We start from the raw sequence: 21560 nt of genomic DNA, 5'->3' as shown, positions 1-21560 counted from the left end.
AGATTGGCTGAAGAAGCCTCTGCACGCCGTCACCGCCGACAACAGACGGCCTCTTCCTCATCATTATTATTAGACTCACAACAGGATGCTTCCACATCAGCATGTGGAACAATTTACTGCTACACTTCATCCCATATGCCGTTCACTGACATAACTAATCAGCAATCTGTTTCTGCCCTATCAATACCACCATTCAATACCGATGCACAGTATGCCAATGCCAGTGAAAGGAAAGCAGCTTTAGCACTACGACAAAAACAACGCCGTGCTAATGAGACTCCTGAGGAAAAACAGCATCGACTTGACAAGATTAAGGCTTATAAACGCCGTTGTCTCACACACGAATCCCCTAACTCTAAATCTATTACATTGGCTGAAGAAGCCTCTACACGCCATCACCGCCAACAACAGACGGCTTCTTCCTCATCATCTATAATAATAAATGCCCTAACCAGCTTCCGGTTGTAACAACTTCCGTCCAGTTGTAACCGGTGACATCACCACACACACGCACGTTAACCCTCAACACACCACACCGCCTCAACACACACTCCTCTCACCTTTCACCTCCACTCATGTCCACTCACTCTTTCACTCCACATACGTTCCTTTCTCTCACTCCGTTTCTCATACTCACACCGTCATCGTCGCTGCCCCGACATCTTCGTCCGCCGCCGCGATCCAGGATCCAGACGTTCTCCAGGCCGCCGACATCGGGATCCAAAAAGATGGCGTCGGCGAAATCTCGCGAGATTACGCCGACGCCATTTTGGATCCCGATGTCACCCATGCCAGCGACATGTTGTTGCGGCGACGCCATCTTGAATATCGCGGGACTTCACGAAATCCAAGATGGCGTCCCGCAAGAACATGTCGGCGGCCTGGAGAACGTCTGGATCCTGGATCGCGGCGGCGGAGGAAGATGTCGGGGCAGCGACGATGACGGTGTGAGTATGAGAAACGGAGTGAGAGAAAGGAACGTATGTGGAGTGAAAGAGTGAGTGGACATGAGTGGAGGTGAAAGGTGAGAGGAGTGTGTGTTGAGGCGGTGTGGTGTGTTGAGGGTTAACATGGCAAGAGGTGTGAGGCTGTGTGCACACGCTGCGGATTTTGCTGCGGTTCTGCAGCGGTTTTGGCCGCTGCGGACCCGCAGCAGTTTTTGCTGCGGTGTACAGTACCATGATTCCCTATGGGAATCAAAAACCGCAGTGCAGACGGTGCGGAGTTTTCCGCGCGGATTATCTGCGGTTTTCAATCCGCAGAAAGAATTGACATGTCAATTCTTTCTGCGGATTCTCCTGCGGTTTGCCATCTCCTCTATTGAGGAGATTAAAAACCGCAGGGCAAAACTGCAGAGCAATCCGCAGGTAAAACCGCAGGTCTTTTGACCTGCGGTTTCACCTGCAGATTTTACAAAATCCACGCGGATGAATCCGCACCTAATCCGCAGCGTGTGCACACAGCCTTAACGACGTCGGCGAAATCTCGCGAGATTTCACCAACGCCATCTTGCATTCGTGAAATTGCGTCATTTACCTCACGCCGACTTGCTGTGCGGACGCTTGGCATTGCCTGTACCACCATAACTACTGCTGCCTTGGTCCTATGCCTGTTTACTGCCGGTGTCTAATTACAGGGCCAATTTGCCTCTACCGCCATAACTACTGCTGCCTTGCTACTCTGCCGGTGTCTAATTACAGGGCTAATTTGCCTCTACCGCCATAACTACTGCTGCCTTGCTCCTCTGCCTGTGTCTAATTACAGGGCTAATTTGCCTCTACCGCCATAACTACTGCTGCCTTGCTCCTCTGCCGGTGTCTAATTACAGGGCTAATTTGCCTATACCGCCATAACTACTGCTGCCTTGCTCCTCTGCCGGTGTCTAATTACAGGGCCAATTTGCCTATACCGCCATAACTACTGCTGCATTGCTCCTCTGCCGGTGTCTAATTACAGGGCTAATTTGCCTCTACCGCCATAACTACTGCTGCATTGCTCCTCTGCCGGTGTCTAATTACAGGGCCAATTTGCCTATGCCGCCATAACTACTGCTGCCTTGCTCCTCTGCCGGTGTCTAATTACAGGGCTAATTTGCCTCTACCGCCATAACTACTGCTGCATTGCTCCTCTGCCGGTGTCTAATTACAGGATCAATTTGCCTCTACCGCCATAACTACTGCTGCATTGCTCCTCTGCTGGTGTCTAATTACAGGGCCAATTTGCCTATACCGCCATAACTACTGCTGCCTTGCTCCTCTGCCGGTGTCTAATTACAGGGCCAATTTGCCTCTACCACCATAAGTACTGCTGCCTTGCTCCTCTGACTGTTCACTGCCTGTGTCTAATTACAGGGCCAATTTGCCTCTACCACCATAACTACTGCTGCCTTGCTCCTCTGCCGGTGTCTAATTACAGGGCCAATTTGCCTCTACCGCCATAACTACTGCTGCCTTGCTCCTCTGCTGGTGTCTAACTACAGGGCCAATTTGCCACTACCACTTCATAACTACTGCTGGGCAATTACAGGGTCAATTAGTATCTGTTTACTCTACAATACTCCAGGACGCCTTCTTCACTGCCAGATAACTGCCAAATAGACTCCTTTACCTGTGCCAACATGAGTCATAACAAAAAGTATGCCAATGCCAGTGAAAGGAAAGCAGCTTTAGCACTACGACAAAAACAACGCCGTGCTAATGAGACTCCTGAGGAAAAACACCATCGCCTTGAGAAGATTAAGGCTTATAAATGCCGTCGCCTCACGCACGAATCCCCTAACTCTAAATCCATAAGATTGGCTGAAGAAGCCTCTGCACGCCGTCACCGCCGACAACAGACGGCTTCTTCCTCATCATTATTATTAGACTCACAACAGGATGCTTCCACATCAGCATGTGGAACAATTTACTGCTACACTTCATCCCATATGCCGTTCACTGACATAACTAATCAGCAATCTGTTTCTGCCCTATCAATACCACCATTCAATACCGATGCACAGTATGCCAATGCCAGTGAAAGGAAAGCAGCTTTAGCACTACGACAAAAACAACGCCGTGCTAATGAGACTCCTGAGGAAAAACAGCATCGACTTGACAAGATTAAGGCTTATAAACGCCGTCGTCTCACACACGAATCCCCTAACTCTAAATCTATTACATTGGCTGAAGAAGCCACTACACGCCATCACCGCCAACAACAGACGGCTTCTTCCTCATCATCTATAATAATAAATGCCCTAAGCAGCTTCCGGTTGTAACAACTTCCGTCCAGTTGTAACCGGTGACGTCACCACACACACGCACATGTTAACCCTCAACACACCACACCACCTCAACACACACTCCTCTCACCTTTCACCTCCACTCACGTCCACTCACTCTTTCACTCCACATACGTTCCTTTCTCTCACTCCGTTTCTCATACTCACACCGTCATCGTCGCTGCCCCGACATCTTCCTCCGCCGCCGCGATCCTGGATCCAGACGTTCTCCAGGCCGCCGACATGTTCTTGCGGCGACGCCATCTTGGATTTCGTGAAATCCCGCGAGATTCAAGATGGCGTCGCCGCAAGAACATGTCGCTGGCATGGACGACTCGGGATCCAAAAAGATGGCGTCGGCGAAATCTCGCGAGATTACGCCGACGCCATTTTGGATCCCGATGTCGTCCACGCCGGCGACATGTTCTTGCGGCGACGCCATTTTGGATAGGCGAAATCCCGCGATAGTCAAGATGGCGTCGCCACAAGAACATGTCGCCGGCGAGGACGACGTTGGGATCCAAAATGGCGTCGGCGAAAACTCGCGAGATTTCGCCGACGCCATTTTGGATCCCGACGTCGTCCACGCCGGCGACATGTTCTTCCGGCGACGCTATCTTGACTATCGCGGGTTTTCACGATACTCAAGATGGCGTCGCCGCAAGAACTTGTCGCCGGCGTGGACAACGTCTGGATCCAGGATGGCGCCGGCGGAAGAAGATGTCGGGGATCGTGGAGCAGCGGCGATGACGGCGTGAGTATGAGAGACGGAGTGAGAGAAGGGGTCGTATGTGGAGTGAAAGAGTGAGTGGAGATGGTGAAAGGTGAGAGGAGTGTGTGTTGAGGAGTGTGTGTGTTGAGGGTTAACATGGCAAGAGGTGTGATGCTATCGCATCCTCCCGATGCGATAGCATCGGGCCATAATCTAGTTATTTATAAACACGGTTCTGTTTGACCTCTTTATATCTTTCTTCCAATATGACTTTGTTGATTTTGGTGTTCCACGCTTTTGGCAATTTCTTAAGACCAGAGACAGATTTTTTGTAGTTTGCAAACAAGATTCTCTTCACCCTCATCGATATAACCCTCAGGTTGAGTCATGTACAAGTCCTCTTCAGTGTCACCATTTAAAAAGGCAGTTTTGATGTCCAAATATGTGAGAAACATCTTTTGTACAGCAGCCATAGCCATTAGAGTCCTGAATGTGGTCTGCTTAAGAACTAGAGAAAATGTGACATGATAATCTTCTCCATATTTCTGATGTCTTTTTTGTGACTAATCTTGCTTTAAAACTGTGAACCTTTTCTTCAGAGTCCTACTTCATCTTAAAAACCCATTTGCATTTGACTGCTTTCTTGCCTTGTGGTAGCTTGGTTAGTTTCCATGTTTGAAGTTGATGAAGGGGCTACATTTCCTCATTAGCTGCATTAATCCACTTCAGTTTTTCATGGACTGGTAGTTTTTGCAATTCATCCCATGACTGCGGCTCAGAGTCAGGTAGTATTTTGACAAAGTATTATAGACACTTAGCTGATATACCCTTGTTTGATCTCGATGGCCTAATGACTTCAGGTTCACCTGATTTTTTGTTGCTTCTTCAGTGGCAACTTTCCTGTATTAATTTGTTATATACCTCAGCAAGAAATATGTCAAGTTTCTCTGGAACTTCAATTTTGCTGTGAAGAAGATGCATAACTGTATATCTTGAATAATCATTGATACATATGAGAAAATATATATTCTTTATAGGAGTTTGAGTAATCATTCGACTCGAACCTTCTGTGTGTATTAATTCCAGAAGCTGTTCTTATTTTGTAGTAACTCTTGGGAAAGGATTTTCTTGACATTTTTCCTTTAAGACAGTGAGTACATTTCAATGACTATTGCAAAGATTGACTGTAACTTCCTGGTAGACCGCTTAGTAGTATTGCAGCAACATGGAAATTCTTTGGATCTTCCCCAATGCCCTGCAGGCGCTCCACAATTTGTAGATTATTTCCTATGTAATCCTGCATATCTTGGCCCTTATTTTGCTTAGACTTATATAGCTTACTCATTAAATAGAGCTTATTGCTGAAATGTATCTTTTCATGCACTTTCTACAGCTGTTCCCACATTTCTTTTGCAGTTTCACATTTACATACATGCACAATCTGATCATTATTTATACTGAGGGAGATAGTACTCTGTGCTTTTTGATCCTTCTCAACCCAGTCTTCTGTTAGTGGGTCAGGTCTAGACTCCTTTGTCTATTCTCATGTAACTTCTCTTATGAGCAGCATCTTTACTTTGAATTTCCAGGACTGGTAGTACTGGTTAATCAGATTTGGCACTGTGAACATCACAGAGATCTTGCTGATGCCCATCTTTGCTTCTTCTTAGTACATGTTGATATCTCTACTCTGGGTCTTTCGGTTTCTTGGTCCCTGAGTCTTTGGGCCCATAATCTGTTAGCAGTGGATTCATCTCTGTACCATCCAGTGATTCAACAGTGAATATATATTTATTCAGGAGCAAAGATAACAAAGATTACAACTGGTATTTCCTATAGCTTAAGATCTCAGCATCTTGTCTGTCAGCTTGCAAAGTGAAATTAAAACTGTGCTCCAGTTAAACACAAAGAAATACTCTGTTACCTTAAAGTGTCTTATAACATCAAGATATGCCATTCTTGTCTGTAACTGAATATGAGCCTCTGCCTGAAGCAGGAGAAGTGTTTAAGATTCACAGGTCCCCACAAAGCACACACACATTCAGGGGTATGTAGCAGGGTGTTTTGGGAGGTGGAAAGTGATGTCGGCCAAATCCTCCTCTTACATCTGAATTTGTGAGTCGGCAGGATGGAGATGCCCTGCAGAATATTTTTTTAGGGGAAGACGCATGGCGCAGCGAAGATGGCGTATGTATACAGCGCCAAGATGGCAGATGGTGTTTCAAGAAAAAAGGTAAGTACCACCCATTGTGGGAGTGGGGGACCCAGCACAGTGCGGAACTTTGCAAACCCCAATAAAAGTGCAGCCCCAAGAAGAATACTTGTCCGACTCACTATGGGGAGAACGCATCAGCAGAAAGTGTGATGGAAAGGATGGTCCTGCTCACCAACCAAGATTGCGCCTGATGACATATGCGTAACTATAACAACCGGGGTCGCAATGCTACAAGAGAGGTCCACCCATCTTGGGAGTGAAGTGAGCAAAAGAGCCTGAAATAATGCCCAGCTCACTAGAAATCTAGCCCTGAAGAGGGATTGCCCTGAAGTCAGGAATGAGCATGAGGTGTGAGGAGAGCAGCGGCGAGAGGTGTGCTGGAGGAACATAGCCTACCTACCGGGATATTATGATCAAAATTGGTAATTACGGTACTCCTGTGGATGGTGCCCAATTAGGATCTTATCCCATGTAAATCTTGTAGAAATCTTGGCACACAGGTAAATGTTGTAAGCAGATAATTTTATTGTGTGTAGGCAATCCAAAAATAAAAAGTTGTTTCGGTCCTGCAATGATCTTCATCAGTCAGACAGATTGCAGTGAGCACAGTTACAGGCAGAAATGAATGATCAGGATTAGCAGCACATGCCCCTGTATACAGCTGGAGCCACCACATAGCCTCCTATACACAGTATGAGCCCCCCATAGCCTCCTATACACCAAATGAGCCCCTATATACAGAATATGCCACCACATAGTTTATATATACATTACGAGCCCCCACATAGTCTCCGATATACAGTATGAGCCCCCACATAGCCTCATATTTAGATGCACACATCCCATACATATATGAAAAAAAAACAACAACGCATACTCACCTCGTTCTCTGCTCAGGTCTCTAATGCACTGACTCTCTGCACCACTGACACGATGAAATGGCATCATCACGTCAGCTGGCTCAGTTGGACACACTGATTGATGAGAAAGGAGCCAATGGCTCCATCCTCCACCAATAGTTTCACCGCTATCTGCATCCTGAGGATGTAGATAGCACCAACAACAGGCAGCAGCAGGCATGCAGCAGGCTGGCAAGGGCATGGTATCATCCATGGGCCACTATTTGCAGCCCTTCAGCTATCTCAGTCCGTGGATCTGACTGGAACAGCCAAAGGGCAAGACTTTTCCAAGCTTTGGTATATGACTATTATTTGGCAAAATCCATATAAGGGCAGCACGGTGGCTCAGTGGTTAGTGGTTTCTAATCCCACTAAGGACAACATCTGCAAGGAGTTTGTATGTTCTCCCCGTGTTTGCGTGGGTTTCCTCCGGGTACTCCGGTTTCCTCCCACATTCCAAAGACATACTGATAGGGAATTTAGATTGTGAGTCCCATTGGGGACAGTGATGATAATGTGTGCAAACTGTAAAGCGCTGCGGAATACTTTAGCGCTATATAAAAATAAAGATTATTATTAATATTATTATATAAGGACATAATATTAATGACGAATGTGATAGAGCCTACCATAGCTCATAGGGAATTCTTAAGCCAGATAACAACTGCATTAGGAGACGTCTGAACAATGAGATCCCCATCGATTTCCAAACTGGGGACTTCTGTTCATCCTTTTAATGGTGAGTTGGTTGTGCATGTGGACTGCTGCTTGATTTACTTCATATCTGAGTACAGCCCTCGTATCTCTTGGGTGATCATAAATAAATGTGTAACCAGGGAGGAGCACATAACTTCCATTCTAATAATCATTGGGGGTCACAAAGACTGATCCGTAAAGACATGAATGGGTGAGAACATGACCAGACCACAACTCCATCCAATGGGGGAACTATACGAGAGATTGTGAGCCTGGCCTCTCCCCGATATCGTCTGACCTCAAAAATGCTCTGATTGGAAGAAGGAGCAAAAATTCCCACAGATGCCCCAAAAATCTTCCCAGAATAGTGGAAGCTGAAATATCTTATTATCATTTGCACAGCTGAACCCAGCACCCAGCTAGTGCAACAATGATGATTCACTTCCTTAGTAAAGGCCATCTATCTCATCTACAATTTTGTTATCAGCATCTGGATAGTTTTTCAAAGAAAAAAAGAAATACTGGTTTATCTGGAGCAAACTGGTATAGTTTAATCTGGAAAGACTGCACTTAGAGGTGGTGACAGTGGGAGGAGCTGCATAATATATAAGCCAAGGGTTTGATCTTACAAGGCTATGGCATCTTCCATCAGCATTGACAGAATCTAATAGGATCAGCTGAAAAAGCCTCCAGGTAGCCATTTACCAAGACAGAATGTCCAGCCGTTCACAACCTAAAATGTCACCTTCCCAGGTATGTGCATTTTACTTTTCTTGCAAAATATCTTATTGAGTCTGGAATTTGATTGGATTGTATATTTTAGGGGAAAAAAATAAAAAAATTAAATTATTTATAAAGCGCCATGGAATAAATGACATTGCTATAATAAATAATAATAATAATAAAAATAATATACTATTTATTTATTATTTTTCTTGCAAAATACCTTACTATGTCTGGAATTTTATTGGCTCATATATCATATAAATGACAGAAAATGAAAATTTTTTATATACAGTAGGTTATATATATAACTACATTTTTGTATTATATACACTGTATTTGAAATTTGAAAAAGCTTGATAGCTCATAGTGACGGCAACGTTTCGGTTCAATTGAAGACGTTTCTCATGCAGTGTTAAGGTGCATATGCCAAAATATACATATATATAGCGTATGCATAAATTTCTCTTGAAAATTACCTTAAGACTGGGTATATATACAGTATAATATATATACAAATATATGTATATACATATATATTTTTTTTCTTGCAACCTAGCTTCTTGAGTCAAAATATTTATTGAACACTTATTGAAATATATATTTTAATATATATATGTATATATTTTCTTGCAAAATATCTTATTGAGTACAGATTTTAATAGGATCACGTATATGAAAAAAAATGTATATGTATATATATATAGATATATGCACTAAACAAAACTGAACCAATGTTCTGGCCATGCAAGAACTTGACAAAGCCATTGAAGAGGAGTGGACCAACATTCCACAGACCACAATCAACAACCTGATCAAATCTATGCAAAGGAAATGTGTCGCAGGGCGTGAGGCAAATGGTGGTCAAACCAGATACTGACTGGTTTTCTGACCTCCCTAAAACGCACCAATACTGTAAATCAGCACATTGTAAAGTGGCCTTTTATTGTGGCCCGCCTAAGGCACACCAGTGCAATAATCACGCTGTGCAATTGTAAGTGTAATATCCAGACTTTTTCCATCCTGTGTCCTCTTTCCTTCTATAGGAGCCACCCGACATTTACATCATCCCCATAAATGAAAAACCAGAAAAAGAGAAAAACAAGAATACTGTATTGTCGGGACTTAAATTAAAGAAGAATGATAAGAAAGTAGAAAACTTGAAAAAGGAGCTAGAGATTGTAAGTTATGGAGAATTAATACCTATATTGAGTAAAATACAGTTATTGGGAGGTTTGGTAATGACCATATCTTCTGTTTTTGTAGACTGAACACAAGCTGAGCATCGATGAACTACAAAAGAAATACTCAGTAGATATAAAACAGGTCAGTTTTTAAGAAGGTTTCTTCACTTAGAAAACATATTTTCAAAAACTGTTTTTTTTTTTTTTTAGTAATTCTGAGTAAGAGAGCGATCCATCATCCTAGACTCTTACCTAGTAGTTGAAGCTAATGGACTATATACAAAGACTACCCTTCTCTCTGGCGACCTGGCATATCTATTTATTACATTGAAAGTCTAGCCTGCGCTAAAAGACTAGATACAAAGCAAGTTCTACTCCCTGGAAGATCTGGCATATCCATTTATTACAATGAAAGTCTATCTGGAGCTAAAAGAGAAGATACAATGCACGTTCTTCTCTCTGGAGGACCTGGTATATCCATATATTACATGGAAAGTCTACGTGGAGCTAATAAAGTAGATACAAAGCCTGTCCTTCACTCTGGAAGATCTGGCATAACCATTTATTACATAGAAAGTCTAGCTGGAGCTAAAAGAGTAGATACAAAGCACGTTCTCTCTGGAAGATCTGGCATATCCATTTATTACATGGACAGCCTATTCATTTCATTGGAAGCTGTGTAATATTTCCTTTCTCCTGTGGTGGACTTGCAGATGAATTAGGATTGTGCTGCCTTGCTCTGCCACAGATCAGTGGGGGGGTTCCATGAAATTGCCCAAAGTGGACATATCTCCAACATCATGATAAAAGCTTATTTTATGTAATCATGTATCGATCCTACTCTCAGTACAATAAAGTATAAAAGAGTGTACAATATTTTAACAATTGTAGTTTTTTTTTCAAGGGTTTGAGTACAGCAGCTGCTCAGGAAATTTTAGCCCGAGATGGACCTAACAAGCTCTCACCTCCAAAAGGAATCCCTGAAATTCTTAAGTTTTTGATACTAATGGGTGGAGGATTTGCCATTGTCTTCTGGATAGCAGCTGCATTGTGCTTTCTGGCATATGGCCTTCAAGTTGCCCAAGACCCTACAGTTTCTAAAGACAATGTAAGAAAACCAATAGATTTTGATTTAGATCTTAGGTGGAGTATTCTTAATGCTGTGGTTCTATCCTGTATGTATTTTTTTACTTATAATTCCTCCATGTTTAGCTCTGGTTGGCGATCATTCTGATCGCAGTAGTGGTGTTGACGGCCCTCTTTGCATATTATCAGGAAGCTAAAAGTACCAACATTATGGCTGGCTTTAAGAACATGGTGCCTCAGGTAAGAAGCGTTACTGGGAATTTGTAGAATTACAGTTGATTAGATTTTGTTTTAAATACATTTCTTTCTTGATTTAGCAAGCTTTGGTTCTTCGGGATGGCAAACGTATCGAGATGATAGCGGAGAACCTTGTAGTTGGGGACATCGTCTTTATTAAAGGAGGTGATAAAATCCCAGCTGATATACGTGTATTTGAGAGTCATGGTTGCAAGGTGAGAAGAGTAGAGAAAACAATTTTGCATTCTATATAAATAATGCTAAGGAGTTTGATGAAATCTTGGAAACCATTAAGTCATGAGAATGAACTGTAACTTTTGATGTGTAGGTTGACAACTCATCACTCACCGGTGAATCAGAAGCACAACCTCGTGGCATGGAGTGTACTGATGATAACCCTCTAGAGACTAGAAATTTGGGCTTCTTTTCTACAACCTGCTTGGAAGGTGAGCTGAAAATCATGATTTGAAGTTTCTGTAGTTCATACCCTTTACTTCATGTACAAAGTAGAGATGCATAAGATGATATGCGTTTTGTAAAGGTCACTAAATCCGGTCTAATATTTCATGCTTACTTTACAGGAACAGCGTCTGGTATAGCAATTAACACGGGTGACCGTACAGTTATTGGGCGTATTGCATCACTGGCATCACAAGTCGGTAACCAGAAGACACCCATTGCCTTGGAGATCGAGCACTTTGTGCACTTGATCAGTGGTCTTGCAGTAGGCGTTGGCATAGTTTTTTTCATTATTGCCATCTGCATGGGATATAGAGCCCTCGATGCTATAATATTTTGCATTGGCATCGTGGTAGCCTATGTGCCTGAAGGACTACTAGCAACTGTAACGGTCAGTATAACATGTTAATGAACCCATTATGATCTTTTCTTTGATGCAAGCTTCTTTTGAAACTTCATGACCTTCTTAATCGAATATGTGCCCTACAGGTTTGTCTATCTTTGACTGCAAAGCGTATGGCAAAAAAGAGTTGCCTTGTGAAGAACCTGGAAGCTGTGGAGACTCTGGGGTCTACCTCAGTCATTTGCTCTGACAAAACTGGTACTCTCACCCAGAACCGGATGACTGTGTCACATATGTGGTTTGACAATCTCATCCACAATGCAGATACCAGTGAAGAGCAGACAGGTAAGAGCCCATGAATCACTTGCCATTACAAGGTAGATAATGGTATTCCCAACAGCACATAAAAACATTTAGTTGGGAATACAAAAGTAACCATTGTTAATTGTCTGTCTGTTCAGGTGAAAAGTTTGATCAAAGCTCCCCAACTTGGCAATCACTGGCTAAAATTGCCACCCTGTGTAACCGAGCTGAATTCTGTGCTGATCAAGAAAAAGTTATCATCAACAAGGTAAATATTAATTTATAAACATCTTATCTATATGTAAGGGAACTGTAGTGCTGTCTAAGTAAGACAGCCTGTCCATATATTCTAGTAGAGTATATGGATGTTCCTTTAGACCCTTCTTTACAAGAGGGTTTTCTCTTCCAGAGGACCTGGATGATTCATGTATTACATACTTTCCTAGGGAATGTGAGCTGTGCGCTGAGGATTGGGGTAGCCAGACCTACTGGAATTGGTTGATCCTGTTTGTAGATGGGTTGCCTTCATAAAACATATCCTTGAGGGTCAATTTGTCATATCCTAATAAAAATAAAAAAAAGTTGAAATCTTATCTGCTTTTTATTGTATGCAGAGGTCAGTCAATGGAGATGCCTCAGAAGCAGCTTTATTGAAATTTACGGAGAATGTTCTTGGAAAAGTCATGGATATTAGGGATCGAAATGAGAAAGTATTGGAAATCCCATTTAATTCCAGCAATAAGTACCAGGTAATTGATGAAACTGGTTGTATCTCAATGCCGAAGCTCTCTTTGGGGTTAAAGATTATTGGCAATTCCTTTTTTTTCTTACTTTTTAGGTCTCTATTCATAAACCAGAGGATCCTGCTGAAAAGGGTTACTTGTTAGTGATGAAAGGGGCCCCAGAACGAATCTTGGATAGATGTAGTACCATTATGATTGGAGGACAGGAATTGCCATTGGACAATGAAATGAAGGAGAATTTTCAAGAAGCCTACATGGAGCTGGGGAGTATGGGAGAGAGAGTTCTTGGTAGGTATATGCAACTTCTCACTGACATGCTGGGGATTTCTACACAACCTAGATTGAGACCTGGAATCTTCAAGATATCTTCAAGATTTTCAATATGTTCTGTTTCTTCTACAGGTTTTTGTCAATTAATGCTTCCTGCCTCCATATATGGCCCTGGTTACACATTTGATGCTGAAAGCGGAAATTTCCCTCTAGATAAATTATGCTTTGTTGGCCTCATTTCCATGATTGACCCACCTCGTGCCACTGTTCCCGATGCAGTCATGAAGTGTCGTAGTTCCGGCATTAAGGTTAGTATCTCTGAACCTTGATCAAGGTGATATTTAGAGCTAGTAATCACTAAATATATCTAATAATCTGTGTTGTTCATGGCAGGTTATTATGGTCACTGGAGATCATCCAATCACGGCCAAAGCAATTGCAAAAAGTGTTGGGATTATCTCAAGTTCTAGCGAGACAGTAGAGGATATTTCCAAAAGACTAGGAATCCCTATTGAAAGAGTTAATCCTAGGTCAGTACATTATGGATTTTTTCACTTTCAAGCCAGTTGACAACATTTGGAGAGATTGTTTTGAATTGAAAAACACAACCCACAAACAAATGTGGTTGTTCTTGGAAAGCCATCTTTGTAATCTTGTGCAACCCTTTTTCTTAGCATATTGACCATTTTATTCCAATTACAGAGATGCTTGCACCATTGTGGTGACTGGAGGTGAACTCAGTAACATGAGCTCTGATGAACTGGATGACATCTTGAGATATCACACAGAAATTGTGTTTGCCCGGACCTCACCCCAACAAAAACTTCTCATTGTCGAGGGTTGTCAGAGACTGGTAAGTTATGTCACAGCTTTTAAAGATAAAAAATTGTAACTCAAGGGTGGAAATACCCTGAATATATTAGATATATTATTTCAGGGTAACATTGTGGCAGTGACTGGGGATGGTGTTAATGACTCCCCTGCATTGAAGAAAGCCGATATTGGTATTGCGATGGGAATTGCTGGTTCTGATGCTGCTAAACACACCGCCGACATGATTCTTCTGGATGATAACTTTGCTTCTATTGTGACCGGAGTGGAAGAAGGTAAAATAGTCACTTTGGGAATGTAAACTTCTCAATCACTTGAGATGCTCTAGAAATGTCCTTCATTTTTGGGATTTGTGGGTTAATAAATTGATTTTAATCTAAGTACCAACTACACTATATATTCTATCATGTTTAGCAAGAGAATAGGGAAGACTGTCAATGAGAAGGGATTGGGAAGTGGTACGCTGCAAAACTTTGCTTCCCCTGTTGATAAAAAAAGTAAAAATTAGATATAGAGCATAAAATTATATGTTTTAAGAAGAAAACCTCTACTCCATTATCCAAAACAGTCTTCAACAAACCTTAAAGAGAGGAGAGCCTTAGTTGTAGCCAGCTACCTTACAGCAAGATCATAGGTTTCGGCAAAGAAGGAGTGGAGATTGATCTTCTAAAACACTGATTTTTTTTTCAATATATTTGCCAAATTTCTTCCATTTCCTATTATTTTTCCAATCGCTCATGAATGTGATTTTCCCACAGGACGCTTGATATTTGATAACCTGAAGAAGTCCATTTCATACACCGTGACCAAGAACATTCCGGAGATGATTCCTTTTATGGTCTACGTGATCATCAGTTGCCCCTTGCCAATCGGAACCATCACCATCCTTTTCATAGAATTGGGAACCGACATTGTAAGTTGACTTTTGTGTTTTTCTTACACAGATACATCTTACATACAAGTCTTTGTAGAGGTGACATTATTGGAAAGAAAATGTTGTAAATAGCAAGGCGTCATCTTTTTGACCTAAGGAAAAATAATTTGCTCAAAGTTCTGAATATTTCCTAACAACCCCAATTTTATTTGCCTCACTCAGATCCCTTCCATAGCTTTAGCATATGAGAAAGCTGAAAATGATATTATGCTCAGAAAGCCACGTAACCCACTCAAAGACCGACTGGTGAACATGCAGTTACTGTCATATTCCTACTTTCACATAGGTAAGGATTTTTATTTTCTCGAAAACTGGATTTTTTTATTGTCATGTTAAATAGCTACATAACAAAAAAGGGCCATACCAAAAGGCTTACTCATATGGTTATTATGTGCCCCACAGCTGCAATGGAAGGATTTTCTGGGTTTGTGAACTATTTCACAGTCTTGGCTGAACAAGGTTTCCTACCAGCTACAGTACTTGGACTCCGAGTCAAGTGGGAAGACAAAACCAACAATGAGCTGGAGGACAGTTATGGGCAGGAATGGGTAAGCATAGGAACCAAACACCAAAGCAATGATCATGGTTAAAATATATAATTGTGGAAAACTGAAATGTGAAAAACTAGTTAATTGTTTTGCGACAGCTATAACTTGTTAAGGACTCTCAAATAGCTCCTATTCAGTATGGCTGTCACTAGAGGGCATTCTAGCGGATCCTGTGCCTTCGGTGATGGGTCTCAGGAGCCACAATGAAGCTATCTATCTGTACACAGCACAGTAAATTGAACCTTTACCCTGCATACAAGACACTAAGACAAGGTCTTTGGACCTTTATTAAAGTAGATTTCCACCCAAATTCTAACATTGGCTGTATATCAGTAAATCGGATGTTGGAAAGCTATCCAAAGGTTGGTCAGTAAGTTACATTTATTTCCAGAGATATTACCACTTTTCAGTTTTCTTGTGTTGGCCATTTTGAAAAACTACCAGCAGGAAGTTCTGCTATTGGTCTGAACTAGTAACATAGTAACATAGTAACATAGTAATTAAGGTTGAAGGGAGACTTTAAGTCCATCTAGTTCAACCCATATCCTGTCCTAACTTGCCCTAACATGTTGATCCAGAGGAAGGCAAAAAAAACCCATGTGGCAACAGTAAGCTTCACATTGGGGAAAAAAATTCCTTCCCGACTCCACATACGGCAATCAGACTAGCTCCCTGGATCAACGCAATATTAAGGAGACTAGTGTATATACCCTGTAATATTATACTTTTCAAGAAAGGCATCCAGTCCCTTCTTAAATTTTAGTAGTGAATCACTCATTACAACATCATATGGCAGAGAGTTCCATAGTCTCACTGCTCTTACAGTAAAGAATCCGCGTCTGTGAGTATGCTTAAACCTTCTTTCCTCCAGACGTAGAGGATGCCCCCTTGTCCCCGTCACAGGTCTAAGAGTAAAAAGATCATTAGAAAGGTCTTTGTGCTGTCCCCACATATATTTATACATTGTAATAAGATCACCCCTAAGCCTTCGATTCTCCAAACTAAATAACCCCAAGTGTAATAACCTGTCTTGGTATTGCAGACCCCCTAGTTCCCTAATAACCTTGGTCGCTCTTCTCTGCACCCGCTCCAGTTCAGCTATGTCTTTCTTATACACCGGACACCAGAACTGTACACAGTATTCTAAGTGTGGTCGCACTAGTGACTTGTATAGAGGTAAAATTATGTTCTCCTCATGAGCATCTATGCCTCTTTTAATGCATCCCATTATTTTATTTGCCCTTGCAGTAGACCAATAAGTTGATTTTTAGTGAAAGATACCAACAGTAAAACCATTTATCATCTGTTTCTGAGAAGCTAATACAATGGTGACAACCAATCTGATTCCTCTTCCTGTTGCAAAATGTCAGCTGCAAAAAAACCCAGAAAAATGTGATTATCTCTTGAGGCAAATACAACATAATGATCACATTTTGCTTAAAGTTCTACCATTTTATTTACTAATATATGGCCAATTATAAATTTTGCTTGGAAACCCCTTTTAAGGTTTGCTATAGTGTTTACTTTTTCCTATCCTAAGTGTTTGAGCAAAAGATACGACTTGTCCCTTTTTATGAGAAATACTTGTTTTCCTATCCACCTCCAAACTCTTTGGTCCAATTTCTCTGCACTGGATGTCACAAAGTCACAATAAACTAGACCTTGCTATTTTAAAAGGTTCCATTTTTAAAACGTTACTTATTGCTTTGTGCCAAGTACCGACTATCATACCTAGCTTCAGAACATTACATCAGTACACTTCTAGGCAAAATAGTTTTTTACAAAAAATAACCTGCATGATCTCATCTCTGTTTTGTAGACCTACGTCCAGCGTCTCAACCAGGAGTGGTACTGCTACTCTGCTTTCTTTATCAGCATTGTGGTCTGCCAGATGATGAACACAATAATCCGAAAAACAAGGAGGAACACCCTGCTTACTCATAGATTTTTCAAGTGAGCGATAGATTTTGGTTGTGTATTGTGGGTGACTTCTTACACGTCGATGTCACGTTACATTGAATTATAAATATGTTTAAAGCCATGCTTTATTCTGGGACTGAAAAGTGTCTATATATTTCTCATGTATAGACTTCCTACCTGGTGCCCTCCATTTGCCTCCATCAGCGATCCGTTCCTCATGCTTCCAAGATAAGAGCCTCAGTGGCATGGGGAGTGCTGTCTAAACCAGTGGCTGACATAGACTTACAAAGACTATTGTGCAAGAATAGCAGAAGGGCTGCTTATGTGTCTGTTAGGCTACTTTCACACATCAGGTTTTCGGCGTCAGGCGCGATCCGGTGTCGTGCCGGAATGCCGGATCCGGCAAATGTTTTGTAAAACCTGATGTGCCGGATCCGGTTTTCTGCCGGATCCGTCTTGTTCTTGACAGACAAAACCGGATCCGTCTCATCCGGTTCATCCGTTTTTCTATCCGTTTTTCGACGGATTACGCCGGATCCGGTTTTTAAAATTGACCCTTGTGGCCTTCCGAACGGGATTGGCTACTGGAAAACTATATATAGCATGTTCCTACAGCCCTTCTTTGACAGGTTGTAGTGGGCAGAGCTACTGAGCATGCTCAGACCAAAAAAACCGGATCCGGCCACCGGATCCGGCTTTCGCCGGATCAGGCGCATTGCGGCGCTCATAGGCTTTCATTGTGTGAAAAAGCCGGACGCGCCGGATCCGGCGTGTCCGGCTTTTTCACCGGAGACAAAAAACGTTACAGTAGCCGTTTTTTCCAGACGCCGGATCGCGACACATTGCCGGATCCGGCGAAAACCGGATGAAACGCATGGCCATCCGGCGCGATCCGGCGCAAATGCAAGTCAATGGGGGGGAAACCGGATCCGGCATTGCATTTCGCCGGATCCGGTTTCTGTCAAAAGCGCCGGATCGCGCCTGACGGCGAAAACCTGATGTGTGAAAGAGGCCTTACAGAAGCTGCTTGTTGCTTTGAAGGTGAAAGTGCGCCTTTTTGTCTTGGTGCCCCTACGCGGCTGCACAGGTTGCCCAGTGGTCTTTCTGCTCCTGATCTAAACCACGCCGTATGTGCTTTTCCTGTGCTGTAGGATAGGAAAGGTAGAGTAGGCACAGATCAGACTTAACACTACATTCCACATGCCACTGAAGTGGGAAATTTGGAAGCAGGAGCAAAGGAAGGTTAATCTAAGGAGAGGATGCAGCTGGAAGCAAATCGAGAGCACCGGAGAGGATGACTATAAATGAAAAATGTATAGTTAATTTTAATCTAAGGTTGTAGGATCACTTCTAGAAAAGGGTGTAGATGAAGTGGAGGAGACAACATAGCTAAATCAAATCTGGGTCACTTCTCCAGCTAGCTTGTGTCCAGATATAGAGCAAGGCAGTGATGCCATTAGTGGCACAGAAGCAAAAGGGCTATCAAATAATATTAGAGAAAAAACAACCTGGTATTTCCTTACTATACACTTATTATTTTTATTCTACAGGAACAAGATAATCTTTGTGGGCTTACTCTCACAAATTGCCATAGGAGTAATCCTCTGTTATGTCCCTGGGTTAAACGAAGCCTTACACTTTATGCCCATTCGGTAAGAATCAGCATATAGAAAAGTTGCAGATATTATAATGCACCAATAATTATCCTTATCATCAACAACTGCTGCAACCCTGTTACCTTAAGACGGTGCAGCAGAGGTTGGTTGCTCTCAAGCTGCTTCAGGTTGTCACTGATACAATGAATTTATAGATTTGGAAGTAGCTTTTCCACTGTGATGTTGACATTAAAGTAGCTGTCTAGTCATCAGTTTAATGTGCTAACCCCTCCAAATTCCAGATCTGGCTATGTCTCATGTACATATCTCACTTTATACTCCCTGTTTTTCCTAATCTGGATTATTTGTTACCTGTTCCATTATTTTTCACTTTTTTTCACAGAATCCAATACTGGTTTGTAGGAATCGAGTATACAGTTCTTATCTTAGTTTATGATGAAATCCGAAGACTTCTCGTAAGAAAATTTCCTGGCAGTAAGTACCTGTTGCATGAAAGGTTGGTGTAATATCATTGTCGTCAGGTGCAGATACATGATGTCTATATAACTGCACAGAACATTGGCTTTAGACAACTGAATGTAGTGGTGCTTATGGCCTCATTGCGGCATGTAGGTCATGAATGACAACCTGCTCTTATGTATAACATTGACAATCAATAACCGAGATCGTCATTACTGATGCTTACTAACAAGAAGTTTATATCATCTTGTTTTGTCCATCTATGTGAATGCTTACCATCACTGGATGGACACTTGATTTTAGTCAAAATACGCTCTAAATGTGTTTTCATGCTTATTCATGGCCATCCCCCCTTCTTACAGGCTTAGATTGGATATGGTTTTGACTCTGATACATAAGAAAACTTGGCACTCAAGTAGATGAAATTAAATAAATCATTTAATATGCAATCCAACAATAAAGGCTCACAAATGTTTCAGTCTACATTACACCTTTCTCAATGTGCCTATTGTGCAATTGAAAATACGTATATCAGAATGTGTTTAATCCCCTGGGTCACTAGAAACCGCTGAATGCAGTGTTCACTGATGGTTCAAACAGCGTCAGCTTGGATCCTACTTGTGCACCATTTTACAATAGTGCCATGGTCATCTTTACGTGGTTTTGACTTTTGACCTCTAAATGATGACTACTAGTTCTTATTGATATAGATTGGATATTTTCTTGACCTCTAATTGATGCCTATTCTTTTTGATATAGATTGCACATGGTCTCAATCTCTAATTGTTGACTAGTTCTTACCGATATAGGTATAGATTGGACGTGGTCTCAACTTCCAATTGATGTCTACTACTTTTAGCGATATAAATTGGACACAGTCTGAACTTTTAATTAATAATTCATTCTTATCGATATTGATTGGACATTGTCCCGACCTCTAATTGTTGACTAGTTCTTATCCATATAGACTGGACATGATTTCGACTTCTAAATGATGACTATCTCTTACCAATATAGATTAGACATGGTCTTGGCCCCTAACTGATGACTAGTACTACTTGTTATCTATATAGACTAGCCATGTGTTTGACCTCTGATTGATGACTAGTTCTTATTGATAAAGATTGGACATGGTCTCAACTTCTTATTGATGACTAGTTCTTATTGATATAGATCTTATATGGTCTTGATCTCTAATAGATGACTAGTTCTTATCTGTATAGATTGGACATGGTCTCCACCTTCAATTGATAACTAGTTCTTATCCATGTAAATTGGACATGGTTTTACCCTTTAATTGTTGACTATTTCTTATCCATATAGATTGGACATGGTCTCAAACCTTGATGACTACTTCTTATCGATATAGATTGGACATGGTGTCGACCTCCAATTGTTGACTAGTTCTTAACGATTTATATTGGACACAGTCTCCAACTGTAACTAATTATTAGTGCTTAACGATATAGATGGGACAATGTCTTGATCTCCATTAGATGACTAGTTTTTATCGATATAGATTGCACATGGATTTGACCTCTGACAGATGGCTACTTGTTATCAATAGAGATTGGACATGGTCTCGACCTGTAAATGATGAGTTTTTTTAGTAGAAAGGATGTAGATACAAAGTTAAAAACAATAATTCAGATAATAGAAGATGCTGCATATGGACTTATAAGTAGAATTATTAATTTTCAACTCATTTTTTTCCAGGTTGGGTGGATAGAGAGCTTTATTACTGAAGATCCACCATCCTTGCCATGAACATACCTAATTATTGTCTGACTTTTTTTAACCACCCTTCCCCATTTTGTACTTTTTGTATAATTGTATAAAGTTACATAATGTAAATAGAAATAAATTTCTAAAAAAAAGTCATGATATATTGTTTTTATTCTATTTTTATCTTGCAAAGACGGTTAATGTCACGCACATAGTAAAAGTATCGTAGATAAAGAAAGCATGTGGTCAGAGAGCAGGAGTTAGCATTAGTAGCATGTAATAAAATGTTATAGAGAGTTACTCACAAAGTTACAAGAGGGAATTATGTTTCCAAAGGGTAATGGGGCAACAGTATAAAATACTAGAGCATCATCATGGAGCAGCCAACAAATACG

At 41.5% G+C, this 21560-nt stretch overlaps 1 protein-coding gene across 2 annotated transcripts; it reads left to right on the top strand.

Annotated features, from left to right (window-relative positions):
- The first annotated feature begins 4051 nt into the window (after positions 1–4051).
- Positions 4052–21185, top strand: LOC141084931 (potassium-transporting ATPase alpha chain 2-like). 2 transcript variants are annotated; one of them, XM_073569878.1, is made up of 23 exons: positions 4052–4066; positions 9557–9688; positions 9774–9833; positions 10596–10799; positions 10904–11017; positions 11095–11229; positions 11343–11460; positions 11596–11864; positions 11963–12161; positions 12278–12387; positions 12734–12868; positions 12958–13150; positions 13265–13440; positions 13526–13662; positions 13835–13985; positions 14070–14238; positions 14722–14876; positions 15060–15183; positions 15300–15445; positions 17265–17398; positions 18916–19017; positions 19364–19455; positions 21157–21185. In XM_073569878.1, the coding sequence occupies exons 1-23, from the start codon at positions 4052–4054 to the stop codon at positions 21183–21185; spliced, it is 3099 nt and encodes a 1032-aa protein (XP_073425979.1). The 2 variants fall into 2 exon arrangements, with proteins under 2 accessions (XP_073425979.1, XP_073425978.1); XM_073569877.1 differs by lacking the exon at positions 4052–4066 and adding an exon at positions 8499–8537 and having other exon boundaries at positions 9554–9688.
- Positions 21186–21560: the final 375 nt, after the last annotated feature.

This window comes from Dendrobates tinctorius, unplaced genomic scaffold (assembly GCF_039654945.1).
Source record: "Dendrobates tinctorius isolate UK_male_01 unplaced genomic scaffold, ASM3965494v1 ptg000028l, whole genome shotgun sequence".
Classification (NCBI taxonomy): Eukaryota; Metazoa; Chordata; class Amphibia; order Anura; family Dendrobatidae; genus Dendrobates; species Dendrobates tinctorius.
Note: the sequence above shows the minus strand (reverse complement) of the source record. Positions and strands in the feature narration are given on the sequence as shown.